This window comes from Aulonocara sp. 'chitande type north' Nkhata Bay, linkage group LG18, assembly GCF_057382095.1.
Source record: "Aulonocara sp. 'chitande type north' Nkhata Bay isolate Kocher_YH1m ecotype deep benthic linkage group LG18, A_spYH_male_GT1.1, whole genome shotgun sequence".
In the NCBI taxonomy this organism is placed as follows: domain Eukaryota; kingdom Metazoa; phylum Chordata; class Actinopteri; order Cichliformes; family Cichlidae; genus Aulonocara; species Aulonocara sp. 'chitande type north' Nkhata Bay.
Window position 1 is genome coordinate 22,959,312 of NC_141361.1, and position 20,034 is coordinate 22,979,345.

At 41.9% G+C, this 20,034-nt stretch overlaps 1 protein-coding gene across 1 annotated transcript in view; it reads left to right on the forward strand.

Annotated features, from left to right (window-relative positions):
• Positions 1–10,476, forward strand: part of LOC147308553 (potassium/sodium hyperpolarization-activated cyclic nucleotide-gated channel 2) — a 37,531-nt gene extending 27,055 nt beyond the window's left edge. Inside the window, exons 5-8 of the mRNA XM_086271413.1 lie at positions 2,965–3,111; positions 3,218–3,458; positions 3,538–3,702; positions 4,189–10,476. Of these exons, the coding sequence (XP_086127539.1) occupies positions 2,965–3,111; positions 3,218–3,458; positions 3,538–3,702; positions 4,189–5,138 (1,503 nt within the window). The 3' untranslated portion in view covers positions 5,139–10,476. The remainder of the gene's footprint in view (positions 1–2,964; positions 3,112–3,217; positions 3,459–3,537; positions 3,703–4,188) is intronic.
• The last annotated feature ends 9,558 nt before the right edge of the window (positions 10,477–20,034 follow it).

The window sequence follows — 20,034 nt, forward strand, 5'->3', positions numbered from 1 at the left end:
CTTATTAGCGTGTTAGTGTGACCAGGATGTTCACAGGATGTACTGCAGTCATAAAGCCTGGGAATGAAAAAAGGGAAGCTTTCGTTCCATTGTGCAGCTTGGATCTGAGACAATAATTCTTCTAGTACAGTACACATGCATTCAGTTGTGTACATCTTAAAATCATTGTTTGCTAACTGTAATTTTCTTCTGCAAACAGAGAGCCAGGCAGTCTGTTCCTGACAGCAAACAATTTTCAGTTAAGGAGTTTATACGTTGCACTGGAGGATTCAGAGCTTGCAACAGTGTTTGAGCAGGTGGCACTCATTGTTTTGCTCGGGGCCTCTGGCAGGACACACAACATCTGACATACTGTTGTCTGTGGAAGAAGTTAGCCACAAGCCTTTCAGGTTTTTTTGGGTGGGGGAGTGGGGGGTGGTGGTCTTGCGAGCAAACCTTCTCAGGGGACGTTACTCGATACTTACAGAGTGTGGCTTTATCCACCGCACAGCAGAGTTTAAGGAGTGCTGGGATTGGGGTGGTATGGATGATGACTTCCTCAGCTCCTGAACGTTGTGAGTACACAGCACCTGCCAGCGTGCTGACCTCTCAAAATTGTGGTTTGGACAGCTTTATAGGCTGAGTTGAGTTGTGGTCTTAAGCTTTCCAATTGAGCTGGGTTGAAGTGCACAGAGGCTGACAGCAGAGTACAAGGAGAAATCTTTTTCAACCAACAGTTCACTGTCTGCTCTGTTTACTGCCACGTCTATCACTCCTCTCTCTGCAGCCCAGCCACGTTGTTTCTAGTTTCTCTGTGATCACTTTGGAAGGACTGAAATTTGCATATCTAAACAACAGAAGCTGCTTGTTTGACTTGCAGCTATGTTGAAGGGAACCTTTCACTTTTTTATTGATTTGGCATTGATTAACTGCTTGGTGTGTTCATTTCAGCTGCATGGTTTGTATATGTTTGATGACACTTGACAGACTTTTGCACAGACACTGATGTGTAGAGATTTATAAACCTTTCTAGCGCAAAGTGATGCTTCTATTGAGAAGTTCTTGAAAAAATAGTTAGTTAATTAGTAAATATTCAGTAAAGCATTTTAGTCCATGAGAGGGAGAAGTGGGGTGAAACACTAGTTGGAGCATAGAGGACTTCTAAGAAGCTCGAGAGATTCTGAAGCAGATAAAAATTATTTGTAAGAGGAAGAGGCATGAGAAATATTCTATAAATGCTAAATGAGAGTCGGGCAGTAAAATGCTACAGGTGAATTTTGGCCTTTTCTAAAATTCATAGGTGACATTGCCTAATCATAGCATGATGTTTGCTTATTTTGCCCTTTGTCTTAGTTTATTTTAAACTTTGAGTGTGGTGGTATTCTGGTTTTTTATTATCATCAAAATCCTGTTCACTAGAAACATTTAGCACTTCCTAACTCTGTCTTTCACTAGAGCCCTGAGCCAGTTCCTTCCTCCTAGATGTATTTATTTATGAATGAAATGCAGTTGTGAACAAGTTTTCACACTAAGGACAGGTTACTGCTTCTTAGGAATTAGGAGGGTAAGTAGCTGCCAGATGCTGCTAATCAAATTTACTTGACTAATTGATCATCAGCAAGTCTGAGTGCCTGTATGAAAGCAGAGGTTTTGGCTATTTGCTGGTCTGAAGCATTCAGGTGTATGTTAACACAATGACATAATCTTACCAGGAGATCAGAAGAGTTTCACCCCAAGGTCAGATGGTGCAATGTTCAAAGAAACTGCAAAATACTCAAGAGCTACATCTCAGACTCTACAGGCCTCAGTCAGCATGTTAAACGTTTGTGACAGCACAATTAGAAAAAGACTGAAGGAGTATCGCCTGTTTAGAAGGGTCACGAGGAGAAAGTCTTAAAAGAACAGCTTAGTTTTCCAAAGCTGCATCTGAACAAACCACAAGTGGGGATGTTTGTCCCTAATGCACAGCAGCATTTGGACAAAACTAAACACAGCAAATCAGCACAAATACCTCATACCAACAGTCAAGCATGGTGGTGGAGAGGTGATGACCTGGGCTTTTATTATCCTTAAGAGGGCTGTGGATAAACGAGTGCCCACAAACCTCACTGAGCTGAAGTGGGACAAAATTCATCCAGAGACTGAGAAAGTAATGAAGTAATAGAAATGAAAATGATCAGTTCATGCTATTGGTCTAGTAAACTAGAAGGCCACAAGAAAATGCAACAAAAATAAAATGAAATGCCCACACTGGACAGAAACAGCTGTTTTGCAGATCGTTTTGAGCGATCACCTGTCGGGAGTTTTCGTACTGAGTTATAACTGCAAAATATTGAGCAGTTCTTTAAGGATGTAAAGTTTTTCAGCCCTCTCTGGCCATTAAAATGCCTCAAGTCTCAAGCAGTTGCCTGTTGACAAACTTGGATCTTGAACAAAATTTAATGTGGTCTTTGTGCACCTGCCTAACTGGAAGTAGTAAATAATAAAGTCCAGAAACGAGTGAGCACTGCAAGTTTTCACAGTTTTTAGCTTGTTACTCAAACAGGTGTGAATGTGCATTTTGGGGGCTGTTATCAGTGGCAGGTTGATACACACTGCTGGTGTTTCAGTGCGTTTTAGAGAAGCAGGTTGCTATATTTGGGATTTACTGACTGTGAACTGAAAAAAACATGTTGCGCTGACGTTTTTCAGTGTTTGAACAGGTCTGTGATGAGAAATAGATATAAAAACATTTTTAATGGCTCAATTAATTGCTGCTTTCTGTATTTTTGGCATTAAGAAACATGTATAATAATAGTTGAACAATTGAACAGTGTAACACTAGAAAAGCAATACGATGCACACTTGCTAAAACTAATTTGCCAGCCCCATTACTGTTGTGGTTTTTAAATGCAATTGCTCGCCTCAAGGTCAATAAAACCTTTTTCTTTCTGTTGTTTTTGTTTGCATTAACAGGAAGTAAAAATCATCTCTCTTCTCTCTTAGTACAAACAAGTGGAGCAGTACATGTCCTTCCACAAACTGCCTGCTGACTTCCGACAAAAAATCCACGATTACTACGAGCACAGATACCAGGGCAAGATGTTTGATGAGGAGAGCATCCTGGGAGAACTCAGTGAGCCCCTGAGAGAAGTGAGACAATAATGCACATTATTCCCATTATTATATGAACCATATATTATATTAAAAAGTCTTTACTGTGCACATTTTTACTGTTCTTCTTTGCGTCTTGTCTTAGGAAATTGTGAACTTCAACTGTCGCAAGCTGGTGGCGTCGATGCCGCTGTTTGCCAACGCAGAGCCAAACTTTGTGACCGCCATGTTGACTAAGCTACGTTTTGAGGTATTCCAGCCACAAGATTACATCATTCGGGAGGGCACTATTGGCAAGAAAATGTATTTTATCCAGCATGGAGTCTGCAGCGTCATCACCAAGGGAACGCTTGCAATGAAACTCTCTGATGGCTCTTATTTTGGAGGTAAGATATTTTTTTTATGGTGCCATTGTTTTTTTTAACCCTTTTGTAAGCGGTGGCATTTTCTGTTTCCCCGTTTCAGAGATCTGCTTATTGACGAGGGGTCGTCGAACAGCCAGCGTGCGAGCGGAGACTTACTGTCGACTTTACTCTCTGTCTGTTGACCACTTCAATGAAGTGCTGGAAGAATACCCCATGATGAGAAGAGCCTTTGAGACTGTTGCCATTGATCGTCTAGACCGCATAGGTAAAAAATGATTTAGATCATTTTCATATGTATCATAATGTATTATCATATAATATGTTGGGCATGAAATTATGCAAATCTCTAAAACATCAGCTGCTAAGTGTTTCTGCTGTCTTTTCTTTTTATGAAAGAAAATGAAGCCGTGAACAAAAAACACAAAAGAAAATGTTTCCCGAATATTAAAAGAAGCAGTACAATGAGCTGTGCTCTTTGCTCAGAATGGCATAGGATGCTGTAACAATGGATAAAAGTACAGGGTGACACGTATATTTCCTGAGGGCTTGTTCTGCTAGAGGATGTACCTGATTTGAAGGGCATCGCATGCTATATCTAAATCGCATTGTTCTCTCGTTATACGTCCTCCTGTTTCCATGTATTTATGCATTATTCACCTTTATGTACTCCTTGTCCTTTCCTCAAACTTTACTGCTTCTGCCTTTTTTTTTATCTTTAGTAATTAGCCTGTGCTTTTATTTCTCTCTGCAGGTAAAAAGAACTCCATCCTGATGCACAAGGTGCAGCATGATCTCAACTCTGGTGTCTTCAACAACCGGGAGAATGAGATGATTCAGGAGATCGTCAAGTATGACCGTGAGATGGTAAAATTAGTAGACCTGCAGCGGCCACGAGCCATGTCTATGACCCCTTCGCTTGGCGGCATCTTTGCTCCTCCGGGTCAGCAGCAGACGGGCTCTGCTATCGCCACCCTCCAGCAAGCTGTGGCCATGAGCTTTTGCCCTCAGATGGCAAGTCCTTTGGTGGGTCCAGGGACTCTGCAGTCTCCACGCATGGTGCGAAGGTTTCAGGTGATGCAGAATCTCTCCAGTCCAGTCTCCATGTCTCCTCTGCAGTCTCAGCCCCCTCTGACGCTCGGAGGGGCATTTGGATCGGCAATTTCGAGTCCCCCAGTCCAAAGCCCGCTTGCAGCTTCAGGACGGACTTTCCAGCACATTGCAAGCGTGGGACCCTCTGGGTCCCAGCTGTCCCTAGTACAGCATCATGCACCAAGCCCCACACAGACCCAGCAGAGGCCTGCCTCACACAAGAGCACCCACTCCCTGCATATGGGGAGCTTGAGTCAGGACACCCGTGCCCTGTCGGCCTCCCAGCCTTCACTCCCCCAGGAAGGAACACCGCAAGCTGCCTCTGCAGCCCCTAGCCCCCCGCCCTCCACTCGCACCTCCAACACCTCCATCGGACCTCCGCAGCCCCCTCACTCCAGCATGCCAGGGCCCTCAGGGGTGGGGAGATCATCGGGAGCCCAACAGAGGGTGGCATTTGCCTCCACACCTCCTCCCACTGGACCTGCTGGAATGGGGGCAGTAGCAGCAGCTGCTGGATCAGGACCTCCAGACTCTGGAGCTCCCAAGAAAGATTCAATTGTCAGCCTTCCAGAGCTAGACTCTGCCAGATCCCGGCTGTCTTCCAACTTGTGACCCTGGTAGAGTTCGAGAAAGAGGCCTTTTTTGTAGGAGAATCCATTCGGTTTAGGTCAGTCTGGCTGATCTGTCAGCTTGCTGAATGACCAATCAGCTACCGCCAGCGCTACCAGTTATTGGACCTGGATGCACTGTGTGCTGGTGCCAGCAGAAGGAAAAGAGCTACTCAAAGTCTTGAGACACTTTGGCCAGGAGGAGTCTATACAATTAAGCTAGTATAACTTAAGGTTGAACTGGTCTAGTCTACTGTGCCAGCACCTTTAGTCTTAGTATCACCCCTTTCACTCTGCTTCCAAACACCTACTGTATATCGCTGTCTTTTCTGTAAAGATATGAAGAAAAGTATGATTGATGTAACTATTGCATACTGTGTAGAATCCATGCAATGCAATCTAGCAGGAGCTGGACTTAAACTGAAAATCAGGGACTTGAGGTCAAATGACAATGACATTTTAAGCGTCCAAAAGTGTTTTGAGTGTAACTTTTCTGTATAAGCTGTCGTAGCAAAAGAACACATTGCTCTTCATATTGTTTCAAATAGTAATGGGAATAGTGTTTTAGACCGCTGGTCGATCTTACATCGATGTGTAAATAGTTGATGAAAAAAGTACGGAAGGATATTATATTCATCGTATCTACCCAAACCAAAGTTGAGCTTGAACACCAAGTCTGGTTGTGTCTGTATCAACTAAAAAAAAAAGAAAAAAAAAAAGAAAAAAAAAAAAAGAAACATCGACGAAAATGCCATTTATTTAACTGCCTTGATTCAACATTAGAAGCCATATATTTGGTTTGTGTGTATGTATACATGTGGGTGTAAGTGTGTGTGCGTGAGTTTGTTGATATGTTTTGGTTCTACTTTCAGAGAATGGACTCACACTCTACACTGCACGGTTGGTTTGACATGCCGATGGTGGTGCTGACCTGCTTTCGTCAAACACCTCTGATGCCGGTCGGGTTACAATCAGCCACCCACCAAAGCCGGTTTGGTGGGTGGCTGATTGTAACCCTGAAGGCCAAGGTGGTTAAAATATCTGAGCTTTACTCGAAGGAAACATTTGTGAACAACCCATACTGTATACTTGCTTGTTTCTGTCTAGGTTTATTGATTAACACATGCAATATAATTCTGCAATACTCTACCCCGCCTATATATATAAATATATATGAATATAAATATCTATACATATGCTGTACAGGAAAGTGAACTTCTTTCTTTTTCATATTGTTTTGTTTTTAATGTGAAATCTTAAAGAATCCAGCAGCTATTGTGGCTTCACTTGAGGTATTGTAATCCAGTGACCATGTTGTTACCTTAACCAAAAATGCTTGAGAGAATGAAAGGACTTGTAGTGTAACTCTTATTTTGTTTTGTTTTGTTAACACTTGAGAGGAACAAACTGTTTAATTCTGGTTTCACGTCACAGGAAGAATCCACGCTTTGAGTTCAGCGGGTCAGAACCTTAAAAAGAAGAAAAAAAATCAGTTTAGCTAAACTAATTCTCTCTAATGTTCAATTGTGAGATAAATGGGGGTTGAGGGTAGGCAATATGAGGGCATAAAATGCCTCACATGTAAAGAAAAAGACAAGAAAAAAAGAGAAAAAAACATACTTGCTCTATATCAAAATCTTTATGTGTCCCATTTCATCCAAAACTCCCATGAATGTCTCAACATTTAGGGTTGAGGCTTGGATAGCTGGTTATATTTACTCAAAATACTCTGATCCTGTTGAACCTGAAATACTTCTCTTGCTGAATGTACGCCATACGAGAAGAAAGACAGCTAATCAGATATAAACTGCCATGTAAATAAAGGGACAGTGATTTAAAGAGGCTTTTATGATGCAAGGGGGGGTTGTGGGCATTGCTGTATGTGTTGCTGAGTGTCCGTGTGATCTTTTTTTTTTTATGGTTTAATGATGCTTCTCTGGGTTGAACATTGCTATATTTAACCTGTACCAGATCTACCACAAGAGGATCTTTCTTCTTCTTCTTCTTTCTATTAGTTTATTTACTGAAGTGGGCGTGAACAAGAGTGAGTCATAACAACTTTGATCTCCTTGGTCCAAAGTGAGCACTGAGGACGTCCAATTAAGCACCTTGTGTTGCACTACGACCTTGTAATCAAAATGAAAAATCGATGCTCCATTCTCTTAAAATGGTTGCAGTACTTCTCTCGGATCCATTATCTGGTTAAACTGTAAGGAAGGAAAGTGAATCCAATTGGGTTAGAAAATAGGCAGCTGATTCATTGTGTTAGACAAATACCATGTCCACCTTTTTCAGCTCTGAACATCGACAGACTCTAATTGTAAAATCGATGCGATGGACATTTCACTCAGGTTTGCTACCTTTCCAGAGAGATGTATTGATTGCCGCAGCGTGGCTTTCCATTGATTTATGTAGACTTGTCTATCCTCCCATCATCCACTTGTTGATTTAACCGTGCTGAAAGGTTCCCCTTGAAATCTGATTGGCTCAGATAAATATGGAGGATCTACTGAAGTCGTAACCCTGAGATTGTTATTAGCGTAACACTCTGCCCGTTTGGTTGTGATCACTTATCCTGCGAGCTGTTTGAAACAAGGCGTAGGTGATTGTTTTTATCCAAGGGCTTCATTATATGGCTTGTAAATCCTGGCTCATTGTTACTGTAGAGCAGCCACATGTTCTCTTATCTGTTTAATTGATAACATGCACTAAACCTCGTTGTTTGTCATACCTTGGTTACAAAGCTGTGACCCTCCTTCATCAGCAACACTCTTTTTGTATTGCTTTTTTTTTCCTATGGGAAAGGTACATGCCAAAATGCCAATATGATTGTGAATGAAGTCCATTTGAGTCAATGGCTGTTGTGCGCTTCAGTACTGTTCCAGTGCAATCAATTGGTCCTCTTCCCCAATCCTTTGTGCTAATACCAGAGTTTGCCCTATTAAGCTGCTATCAGGACTGTGCTGATATTATTTGAATGAGACCACAGTCAGTGAGAGCAAGATGGAAGGAGAGTTAAAGAGCTAACGTTTCAGGCAATATCAGGCTCTGTTTCATTGCATCCAACCGGTAGGATATGTGTGTAACTCACTCCCACTCAAAGGATGGCGTCCCAGACACTTTGATCAGTACCGCTCTGTTTGAACCCTCGGCCATGAGGCGGCTACAGCCCCGGCCAAGCACATACTTCTGTCAGTTATCTGTCTAGTGTTCAGTCTGCTGGCTTAAAGCCACCATCAGCATGTTGTGTGAGTGTATGTGTGTGTGATGTGGCGCTGTATTTGCCTGATGACGGGGGGTTCAAGGTGTGATTGTTTAATGGTTCTTCTACTGGGCCTTGCTATTTAGTGGGATTGAAAGCCCTCATACATGTTTGACACTGACTGACAATTATTGAGAATCCCTAAGTTTCAAACCTCTCATTCTTGCTGTACCAGTTGTTAAGGGTACCGAATGCCTTGGTGTTGACATGTTAGCAAATCAGGGTATTGTTTTTATTTGTAAAACTGTCTTTGAGTTATCAGTCTCTTTTGTTTGTTGTTTTGCAGTTTGTTTTTACAATGTGCCCCATGCACACGGACTGTATATACCTTGTGCCTAGTACATCTAGTTTCCACATAGTCTATTTTTGTGGTTTGTATGTGCCTGTAAAAATGCAAATCTGTGTTCTTATTTTCAACTTGCAATATATGTAAAAAACAAACAAACAAAAAAAAACATTAGAAGAGGATTAGTATTGCTGAATTACGATGACAATGTCAGTATATACAATTTTCCCAGATACGGGAAACACAAAATTGCACATTTTTGTTGGTTTGAGCCTTCCAACACCATGCGCGCTGTACTCTGTACTCTCATGTTCTGTACATATGGTATACACAGAGATGTGGGGCACATTGTTGTGTTTTTACCACAGCCAGCTGTATAAGATACATTTTTTTTACAGTGAGAGGGTGAGCTCTGACAGGCTTCTGGTGGATATCGGCAGTCTAGACGTTAGCTTAGATGATCCGCTCACTGCAAAGAGCCAAAAACGACAGAAATGGTAAATGGCCTGTATTTATATAGCGCTTTACTAGTCCCTAAGGACCCCAAAGCGCTTTACATATCCAGTCATCCACCCATTCACACACACATTCACACACTGGTAATAAACAAACTGTGGAGATGCTTGCACAATATCAATACAGTAACAGAAGTTGGCTGTGCACGTGCTGGAAACAACGTTCTTAAAACATATTGTTGCACAGCTATTTACACTCTGATGCTGGTTGCACACTGATCAAGTCTTTGCCATTTAAGAAAAGCTCTCTCTTAGGCTGAATTCGACTCATGAGCAGTCATGAGCTTGACCTACCATACCTTGGCAGATAATAGCAGAGTGCATGTTTGTATTTTTCTTATCTAAGCAGAGTTCTGTGTACAATTCTTAGTGGGACCTTCAAATCTAGACATTGTTGTGTACCAAACTACTGTACAATGATTTTATTTAGTCTAACAGTTAAACTTTTGTGTCGTAGCTACTGTAGCCTGCTTAGCTTACCTAAGCCTTCTCTCTGCTTCAGGACTCTGTGTGCTTGAGTTTGTGTGTGCGTGTGTGTGTTCCTGTGCCTTTCCTTCTATAATGTTGGTCCCACTTGAGAATATGATGCCATTTAGGGGGTTTTAAAAACCCACATGAAGCCGAGAGAGATGTGTGTTAAATGGTCACAACTACATTTGTTCTACAGAAGAGGAAAAAAAAAAAAAAAAAGAAAGAAACCACTGTAATGCTCCAAGAAATCACTCTAGCACATCCCTAGACTTAGTAGCATTCCACAGCCTGCACGAATAGCTCAGTGTGGGCATCCAGACACACTTTACCAGCACCATGTAGACGACAGCACAGATATCTGACACAGCATGTGTTCTCTCTCTCTCTGGAGGCCAGTCTGCAACCATCTCAGGCTGTGCTCTGCTTCTGCTCTTAACAGAACGGTTTAAGTATTTTGAAACTCCAGCTCTGTCTAAGTTGATGTCTACAACCCAGGACAACTCAGCTCCCAGCCCAAGCTGCAGTGCTACCAAATCAGTGTCAAAGGATTTCGATGGATACTTGGCATGCTTGTAATATTTGCCTGCATCCAGTCCTTGCGGACCGAGATGCTGGTGGCGAGGGCATGGGGCTGATTTGAACCTGTTTCTGAAAAGGCTGTCTTGTCCACCACCTCTGCTGGCCAAGAACACAGAGCCACACCCTGGTGTCTCTCAATAAGCTGGTCTGTCAGTCAGTGGCAATGTTGTTTAAGCATTCGTAAACAGACAATACATTGTTGTGCAATAAAAAGATGAGCGCATTGGCATACTTATCTCTGGGTGTGGACTTTTATTTGTCATCTGTCTCTGTTGGTTGGTGTTCTGTGTGCGCGCATGAACCAAACTGCTGGAGTTACACTAGTTACTACCCGCCCCACCCCCCACCCCAAACACACAGACACACACACACTCGCATATGTGAACACACACACGCTCAACCTTAATCAGACAACCAGACCTTTCCACCTCATTCTATCCCACATCAGATGAGATCTCTCTCTCTCCCTCTTTCTGCAGACAGGGGCTCTGCTGCATCCCTGATGAGGTGTCTGCGCTCAGTCTGAGAGCTTTCTGCTCTGTCTGTGTGTGTGTATACGAGTGAACACACGCACACAGCATTGCACAGCATTAAGTTCAATTTCTCTGGTACCTAAGAAGGTGTGCATGCACATGCAAGCCCTAGTTCTGTATTTGTCTGAGGGAAAGAGAGAGAGAGAGTAAATGAACCGGTGCTAGGAGTGTGCGCGCGTGTTTCGATGCGCGTGTCTGAAAGGGTGGGTGGGTGCGTCACGGAAGAGGGCAGTCCAAGGACACACTCCTCTGGCAGCCTGGGAGCGCATCCACCCATTCCCTCTCTGTCTGTTTCTTTTCCTTTCTATGTATGCACACACACAAACACACTGCTGTCTGTCTCCTCAGTGATTATGCATGGCACAGTGAGATAGAAAGATTAAAATTACATGCAAGGTGAGATTTCACCACAGTGCTCTACACTGTTCATCTTGCCTCCCCAGCTCTACATGCAGGTGGTACAAATGCGGGAGAGGCCATCCGCACTGCGTGTCCGCACTTTTACCTTGACGTGACATAATGTCCTCTCTCTTCCGCTCTGTTGACACACACACACACACACACACACACACACACACACACACACACACACACACACACACACACACACACACTCCCTCTTTCTGTTTCATTGTAATTCAATGAACAAGCAATGTACTGGTAGTGGCTGCCGGCTGATACTACACCAAGTTGTGAAGCTATGTGAGTATATAGTTTCAGCCTTATATGGCCGAGGACTGTCCTCTACTTTGTTTCCTCTGCAGTGCTGGTCCTCTACTTTGTCCCTGGCTGTCCTACTTCAATTAATCATATCAGCATCACCCGCACTACCCACCCTAGCTGTTTACCTCCAGAGGGCAATTTGCTTATTTAGCTCCTTACCGGTATCCTCGCCCCTTCCCATCCATCTCCTTCCAGTTTGCCTTACTGCTCCGCACCCACGTCTTCGTTCACGTCTCTCCTGGGATCTTCCAAGTAAGCAAAATCTACATTTCAGCTTTTTCAGTCTGCAGTAACAGGTGTAGCTGGGTATTGCTTAAACATTTGCAGGTGTTCTAGTGTTATGCATAGACAGCTGTGTGTGTATTAAAAGCAGATACAAACAGACAGGCACAACAGTGCACCCCTCTGCCCCCAAATTCCCTATCCTCTGATGCTGCCGCACCTGCTTCAGCCTTGTCTCTCTGCTAAGGGGAACATCTAGAGAGCACAGCTCAAATCTGAATACCAGGATTAGCATTTGGTCCAAGCTCTGACTCTGTGAGCGAGTCAGTGAGCTAGGCAGAGAGAAAGAGAGGGGGATACAGTAAATCATCTTACAGCTGCTGGCAGCTTCAGTAACATCACAGTTTGCTGGACAGCGGGTTGGTTGGAAGTGAGAAGTGCGTCAAACTGAAATGATCAATAAAAAATAAAGCAGAGAGAGAAACAGGAAGAAAGGATCATGTGATCTTCTACAAGCTATGCCATTCATTAAAATAATAGTTTAAAACATAGGTGTCAAACTCTGGCCCGTGGGCCAAATTTGGCCCGCAGCCTAATTACATTTGGCCCGCGAAGCCATACCAAATTACTATTAGAGCTGGCCTACTGGTATTATACAGCTAATATATATATTGTTTAGTATTAAGCTTTGCTTGTTCCATATTCAGTTTTTCCGCAAAACGTGTTTGAGTCCATAAGAAAAGATTCATTCTTATATCTGGAGGAATAAATATATTTCAGTAAATATTAACGTTAGCCCGCGACTTTGTTCCAGTTTAGAATTTTGGCCCACTGTGTATTTGAGTTTGACACCCCTGGTTTAAAAAATCTTGAAGCATTTGCTTTACTTCTCAGGAAACCATTGAAATGACTCCATGACACTTCTATGTCTTGTTTACATGAATGTTGCTAATTTACTCACAAAATTCTGCTATATGCTAATGTTATTTTAGTCCATCAATTCAATTTTATTAATATAGCACCAAATGATAACAACAGTCACTGGTTGGCACTTTATATTATAAGGTAAAGATGCTACAATAATACGGAGAAACCCCAACAGACGACCATCAGCATGAGCAAGCACTTGGTGACACTGGGAAGGAAAAACAACCTTTTAACAGGAAGACAGCTCAGGCAGAGCCAGGCTTAGGGGGACTGACATCCACTGTGTCCAGTCTGGGGAGATGGGAGTGAGACAGGGCAAAGATGTTGTAGAAGAGAGCCAGAGATGAATAATAACTAAGGATTAAATGCAAAGAGGTGTATAAACACATAGTGAGTGAAGCAGAAATGCTGAGTGGGAAGACCCCAGCATCCTAAACCTATGCAGCTTAGCTAAGGGAGGAATCAGGGTCACCTGATCCAGTTCTCACTATATGCTTCATCAAAAAGGAAAGTTTTAAGCCTAATCTTAAAAGTAAAGAGTCTGCCTGTCTCCCGAATCCAAACTGGATTCCTCAGATTCCTGGTTTGCCTCCCATTCTACTTTAAATACTCTAGGAACCACAAGTAAGCCTGCATTCTGAGAGTAATGTGCTCTAATGGGTCAATGCGATACTATGAGGCCTTTCAAATAATATGGGGCCTGATTATCCAAGACCTTGTATGTGAGGAGCAGGATTTTAAATTTGATTTTGTATTTAACAGGGCGCCAATAAAGAGAAGCCAATGTGGGAGACACATGCCCTCTCTCTTTTTAGTCCCTTTCAGTACTCTCACTGCAGCATTTTGGATCAAGTGAAGGCCTTTCAGGGAGTTTTTAGGCCAGCCTGATAATAATAAGTTATAACAGTCCAGCCTAGAAGTAATAAATGCATGAACTGTGAAGAAAACAAACGTTTAAAATGTGATACATATACGATGCATTATTTGAATAGTGGGATCAGAATTGAAAAAGCTCACAAAGGAAAACAGCTCAACTGGATAAGTTGCCCTTTGCACTTGAGTATTCAACAGTGTTTCCCATCAAGTAGTGTATATTTGCTTTAAACAGCAAATTATATAATGAGCAATGTGCCTGTTGGGGAAGAGAAGGAGGAGGAGGAGGAGGACAACAGCAGTCATAAGGGCACAGTCTACACATATATACAAGGTTTTATGTAACATTTTATATAATCTTTCATGTAAATTAAGTACTGGTTTTATTATTGTAGTTTTCAGACTAAAGTCCCTGAAAACTGCTTCCATAGTAGTTATAATCATTTTACATTTCAAGACTCAGAATACTTTATTAATTATGTGGTCATAGTACCCCACATAGACACAAAAGTACTTAAAGTCAGTCTGGTTTTGTATAAAAACAAACAAAATAGAAACAAACCAACAAAAGAGAGAGAGAGATAAAGCAGAGCAGAAAGAGTACGTGCTGGGAGCAGTTGACCTCAGCAGCACTCAGTATCATCTGCTCTGCTAAACTCTTCCTGTTACAGGAACATCCATGAAGCCCCTGGCTAAAAGAACAGAAGAAAAATACAGATGGGGTTACAAATGGGGGAGATTTGGAGAGCTTGTTGCTGACATTTTAGAACTGGGAAGAGCAGGACACGATTCATGAAATGAAAATGAAAAACTTTTTCTCTAGGTAGATGTAATAACTATCAGTTTTGATAAGCACTTTTTCCTTTTGTTCGTATAAGAATAGCAAACCCCCGCACTTTCTGCTTTGGTGTTAGGTCATGCTCTGTATATTGATAAATTTACTTAGTTTATTATTTCCTATTAGATGTCATATATTTAACAATATAAATATGCAAAATGAGGAATATATTTGTCATGACTGCAAAGCCGGTGTGTTTAAGGAACGGACAGGCCCTCCCGGTGATATGCATGTGTGGTATAGAAGTCAGCTCCACCCTTTCTCACCCTCTCCTACTAATTCCCACACACATTAATATGAGTGTCTGTACAGTAATCTCCAAAAGTGTGTCAGTGGTGGCTCACCTCCAGTAAGTAGTTATAAATGCAACCAGACCACATTATCTTCCAGGTGAATGTTGTGTGTAACTCACAGACAGTATAAAAATGGTTTTGAAGCCTTGAGATACTCCTTTTAAACACCAATAGTGGCAACAATTCACTTACTATTTCATTAAATATGACCTAAAACTAATGCTTAAGACCAGGTCAGACCAGAAGGCTGTTCTTAGATCTATGGGTCTTTCTGGAGCCATGGGTATTTCCTCCCTTATGGAGACAAAGTTAGCAAAGCAAGGCTGAAATTATTTGGACATGTGCAGAAGAGAGATGGAGCTGCCAGGCAGAGGTTAAAGAGGAAGGTAAGAGGAAGACCGCAGAGAAGATTAATCGTAGTGAAGGAGGACAGGCAGAGGGTTGGTGTGACAGAGGAGGATGGTAGAGCTTAGGTGAGCTAGCGGCAGAGGATCTTCTGTTGAGACTCTTAAAAGCAGAAACCAAAGGAAGAAGAAGAAGAAGGTACCTTCAATTTGTTGCTGTTAAAAATAATGCAGATTTGAGGTAATTTCACAATGGCAACATTTGCTGCCCCCCCTGGCAGGACTGTCCTATGTTGGTAATAATGTAATAAGCTTGCAGAAAACCTGGTGCCAATCCCTGGACAGATCTCTGGTGCATATCAGGACCAACATAGACACAGGCATCCGTTCTCACTCTTACAAAGTAATGGTTGGGACAATCAATCAATCAATCAATCAATCAATCAATCAATCAATCAATCAATCAATCCAAACAGATTATTATGAGTTTTAAAATTTTATTTAGTTTTCATATCTACCTGTTTTCAGTGATATCAATTTTAATACCAGGGAAATAACTAAGCATATAATTGTTTTCTTTCACTCTTTTTTGTAACATGTGTGTGACAACAGCACAATAAAACTGGAAGTTCTGTTGTTGTTGTGCCACTGCAATATTTTTAGTGGGTGCCATATGGCCACCACTGTGAAAAAATTCTGGAGGCACCCCTGCTCACAGCAAATCTTAAGTCAAATTAGTAAATCCATTTCTGGCAGGCTGCAGAGTGTTCTGGATTTTTACATTAGAGATTTGCTTCTTCTGGATAATGTAATTTATTTCTGCGTATGCATGCTTTTGTTCAGGTAGTAGCTGTCGATTCTATGTTGCTGCTGCTGATGTATAGGTAATACTTCAGGATAAATCAAGTCTGGCTGTTTGCGTGGTCTAAAGCAGGCTAGGTGCACAGAATATGTCTCCATGGTAATTTATGTGCCACTGCTCTCGTGAAACCGAGTCACGACTAAATTCAGCCAGGATACCTGGAAAATCCCACTTTAATCTACTATCTGTGTTATGTGAAAAAGCCTCCAGGTCTTTACTCTCTTTCAGCTGTGATTGTTTTGCAAAAGGAAAAGGAGGCCCCCGCTCAGTAATTTTACTCCATCATCCACTTCCACCAATAATATTAGCTCTGGGCCGCCATCTGAAGTGATGAGAGCCAGAACAATGCTTTGCTTCTGAATCATCTCATCTGTTCTGCTCTGTCAAGGTCTGTACTCAGTGACACTGTGGGCTATTCATCAGAGTAGACACACTCACACTTTCACACATTGTCACACACAGAGCGAAAGACAAAAATATCCACCGTATGATTGCAGCGCTTCTATTGACTGATCAGATTATGCACATTAAGATTCTAACAATTCTCTTTGTGTTAATAGGCATTTGTCGTTAATGTATGCAGCAAAGTGTCAAAAATCAAAGGAGAAACCAACATGAAGAGACTTAGTAAGGTTTTTGGGCCTCTTCACTTCAAAACGCCTTACCATTGATTCTGCAAGCCTGGATCTCTGATGAAAGGACTTCTGTTTTGATGACAGTGGTAAAAAGCGCTGTCTGATGTTGTGAAAATGTTCTACAATACAGTAATCACAAAGAGCTGTTTTTTCTGGGATTTATTGTCACACTTGCCAACAGGCCTGTTTCCAGCCAAAAGAGTGCTTTCTGATCCTAAAAAAGCAATCCATCTACTCCAAGCATCCTTTTTGTACATGTATTTCAATAAAGAGAGATCCTTAGAAGGAACTGAGTGCGATTTATTGATGTACAGAATTCAATTTGAGGTATTTGGCGGTTAGACTCCGATGGCCCAGCACAGCAGAAAGCAGCGGTGATGGGGATTAGGGCAGGACCCCCCAGAGTCAGTGGTGAGGAAGAGGTGGGTCGGACAAAGGTGTCTGCAAGAAAAAATGATAGCTGCGCAGTGAGATTTAAAGTACATGGAGTGGAAGCTGGTTGGCCTGAAGAAGGCTGGCGGAAATATGATTGGACTAGACCCGTGATGTCACAAGCAGCTTGACAGCATGGGAAAGTGGAAGTGATATAAAGCTTAGATTAGCTGCTAATACCTGGGAAGCAGACAGATGTGTGACTACAGAGCTTCCTTATAACTTGCGCATAAGCTTCTTTTTTTTCTGCAAATGCATCCAAATATCAGTGACAGGTTTTTACATAGGCGTTCGACTGTTGAACTGGTGACTGCGAAGTCCATAGCACATGATTCACACATCTTCATACTCATTCGGTGACCCCCACCCCCCTCAGGCCCTTTAAATGGAAGCATTGCTGTGTTGGAAGAAAGCACTCCCTTTGGGACAGAAATGTTTTGTCATAAGACAAAGGTGATCACTCAGAATTGCTCTGTATTGACTCGCAGTGACCTTTCCCTCTAGGTCGGAACACACCAGCAACGTGACCCCCACAGCATAACAGATCACACTCATTGTAGGGGTCAGAGTTCACATTTTGCTGCTGATGTTGTATGTGTTGTACTGCTGTGTGTAATTTTGAATTACGTGGCTTTTTTGCTGTTTGTAGATTTCATGTTTTGTATGCTTTAGTTATAAAAAGAGACAGAAACATAGAGTCAAATGACTACGTTTATTTTTAATACTATACTATATGTGTTCCCTTAGAAATAAAATATCTTATGAATATAAATAATATGTGCCCCTCAACTATAGTAAACAGTTCTCAGATCTTGATGCAGCTTTTTTAGGAAATACAATGCAAAAAATTACTTTACTGAGCGAAATACAGCTCTGAAACAGTGTGTGTTAAAAGCAGCCAATTCAGATGCTGGGGGTGACTGGAGGCCGAGAGACAGTGACAGAAAAACTGAGAAAACTATGAACACAATAAACAATTTGTCACTGTGACCCTTTAACAGAGCTATTTAATTCTGTCTGTGTAGGCCTTTCTGTTGTTGTTGAGCATTAGCTCAGGGGCCAGTCTGTTCTGCTCTGTCACTGCGTTTGGCTATGTGACCATAATCACTAATGAACTGTTGTGGGGTCTTGCACTCTCTAGTGGAATCCAGCATTCAGTAACATAATCTCTAGTAGTGATTTTTAAGTGGCCTTAGCAAAGAATGATGACGGTGTGCCGCAGCATCTCAAGCAGGCATATGTTTCTGGGTGAAAGGGAGAACAACAACGATGCTCTAATTGTCATGAGGATATAGAAACTCTAAAGCATCCATCACCTTCACACAGAACACCCCTGGGTCCCTCGTTTCTCCCTCTCACCTGGGAACAAACAGACCTTCAGTGATTCAAACTAATGCAATATAAATATATTCAGGGGTCTGTGTTCAGGATAGTATCTCATGAGCCAAAGGTTGTTTGGTTTTCTTAAGATTTCAAGACGCGTTGCTATTTGGTTTTGTTCAAGCTACCAGTTTCTGGGAATTCAGATACTCTGTTTTGTTGTTGATGTGTAAAGATTTACACAACGATTGAAGGAAACAATGCTTTTTATGTCATTTAATCCTTTCTGTTCACATTATATTCTGATTCACTGAGAGTAGTTGGCCAGTAGTGAGTGAGTGTATGGATCACTGTCCTCTCTGTTCTTTGAGGTAGCTGCAGCTGCAGAGTTCGGTTTGTTCCCCATCTCAAAGGCTCTTCTGGGACAATCGGCATGCAAAGGGTAGCGGTTTGATTGCCCAAGCAGAATTACAGAATTACAGAGCAAAGTGACAAAACTAAAATTTAAGCATAAATGCAGGGCGTCTAACAGCAGGAATGTAGGCTGCAGTCATGCAAGTGCAGCTATTGATCTTTTTCTACATCCTAATTTTCATCCTATTCCCCCCCCCCTTTTTCTGAAGTATATAATACACTTTAGTATACTATTAGAGTTACTGATAAGCATTTTTAAAATGTTTCCCATAAAGAGGCAAACCTCAGTGTTTTGTGAGCGTTTCTTTCATCAACAGAGCCCAGGATGGAGTTGGCAATGCTAATGCCAACAGACGATGCTGTTCCATCTATAAAGGCCATTGTTGAGAAATCAAAGCTGCAGACTGTAAGTAACATGATATAACTGAAATGCTTTTTGTTGTACTGACAACTGAGCTGAATGGCTTGTGACGACAGCCTTAGTGAAGACGATGGGGATGTTCAAAGTGTAGCTAAGCTACACTTTAAGCTACTCTTTATTATTCTTGTGAGACTTTACAAGTCTGGTGATCTGTTCTTAGTGTGTATAAAGTGATGTTAGGCAGTCACTTTGCACCGCAGTATAACATTTTACTCGCTACATTAGCTTCAGTAATTCTTGATAGCTTTCCACTTCATTTGGTATTTTATAGCATTTCCCTCATTTAGGCTACGTCATTTAACTGGAACATATATAGACACTGTTTCATACAGCTACATACTGAAAGACTAAATCTACTGTTAGTTTCTACAATGAACAGAAATGAGCACTCCAAAGAGACAACCTGGCACCCTTTAATCTTTATTGCTGAGGTGGATTTTCTTATCACCAGTTTGTGTATAACTGTATAATTGTGTATAATTTTGCAAATACACATTAGTTTGTATTAGTTTGCACATGTTAGTTTTCAGAGTTTGGCTAGTCTTAGCAGTGCTAACAGCAGTAGCCATTTCTTCAATGCACCATCTGCATCCCTGTGCAGCGGCTACACCTTTATTCTGACAAAGCTGACACGCAACTATTTTTTCTTGTTTTTGTTTTTTTTAACGTCAGCACCATGGCTGTCATCTGTTTACTTTCCCCTGCATGTATTAACATGTTCCTTTCAGACAGGGGAGGGCGCGTGGGAGTGGGTGCAGCCATCTGACAGGACTGCAGCCAGTGTGAGTGACTGGCAGCACCAGAATAATATGTTGATCTGACCAGTATTTCTCGAGCAGACAAGCTGTGTTTAAATGTTTAGTTGACTGGTCGCTCACACTTTGAGAGTTCTGGATCTACAGCTTCCAGCAAATCTGGAAGCATATGAAAGTGGGAACAGAGAGAGGTCA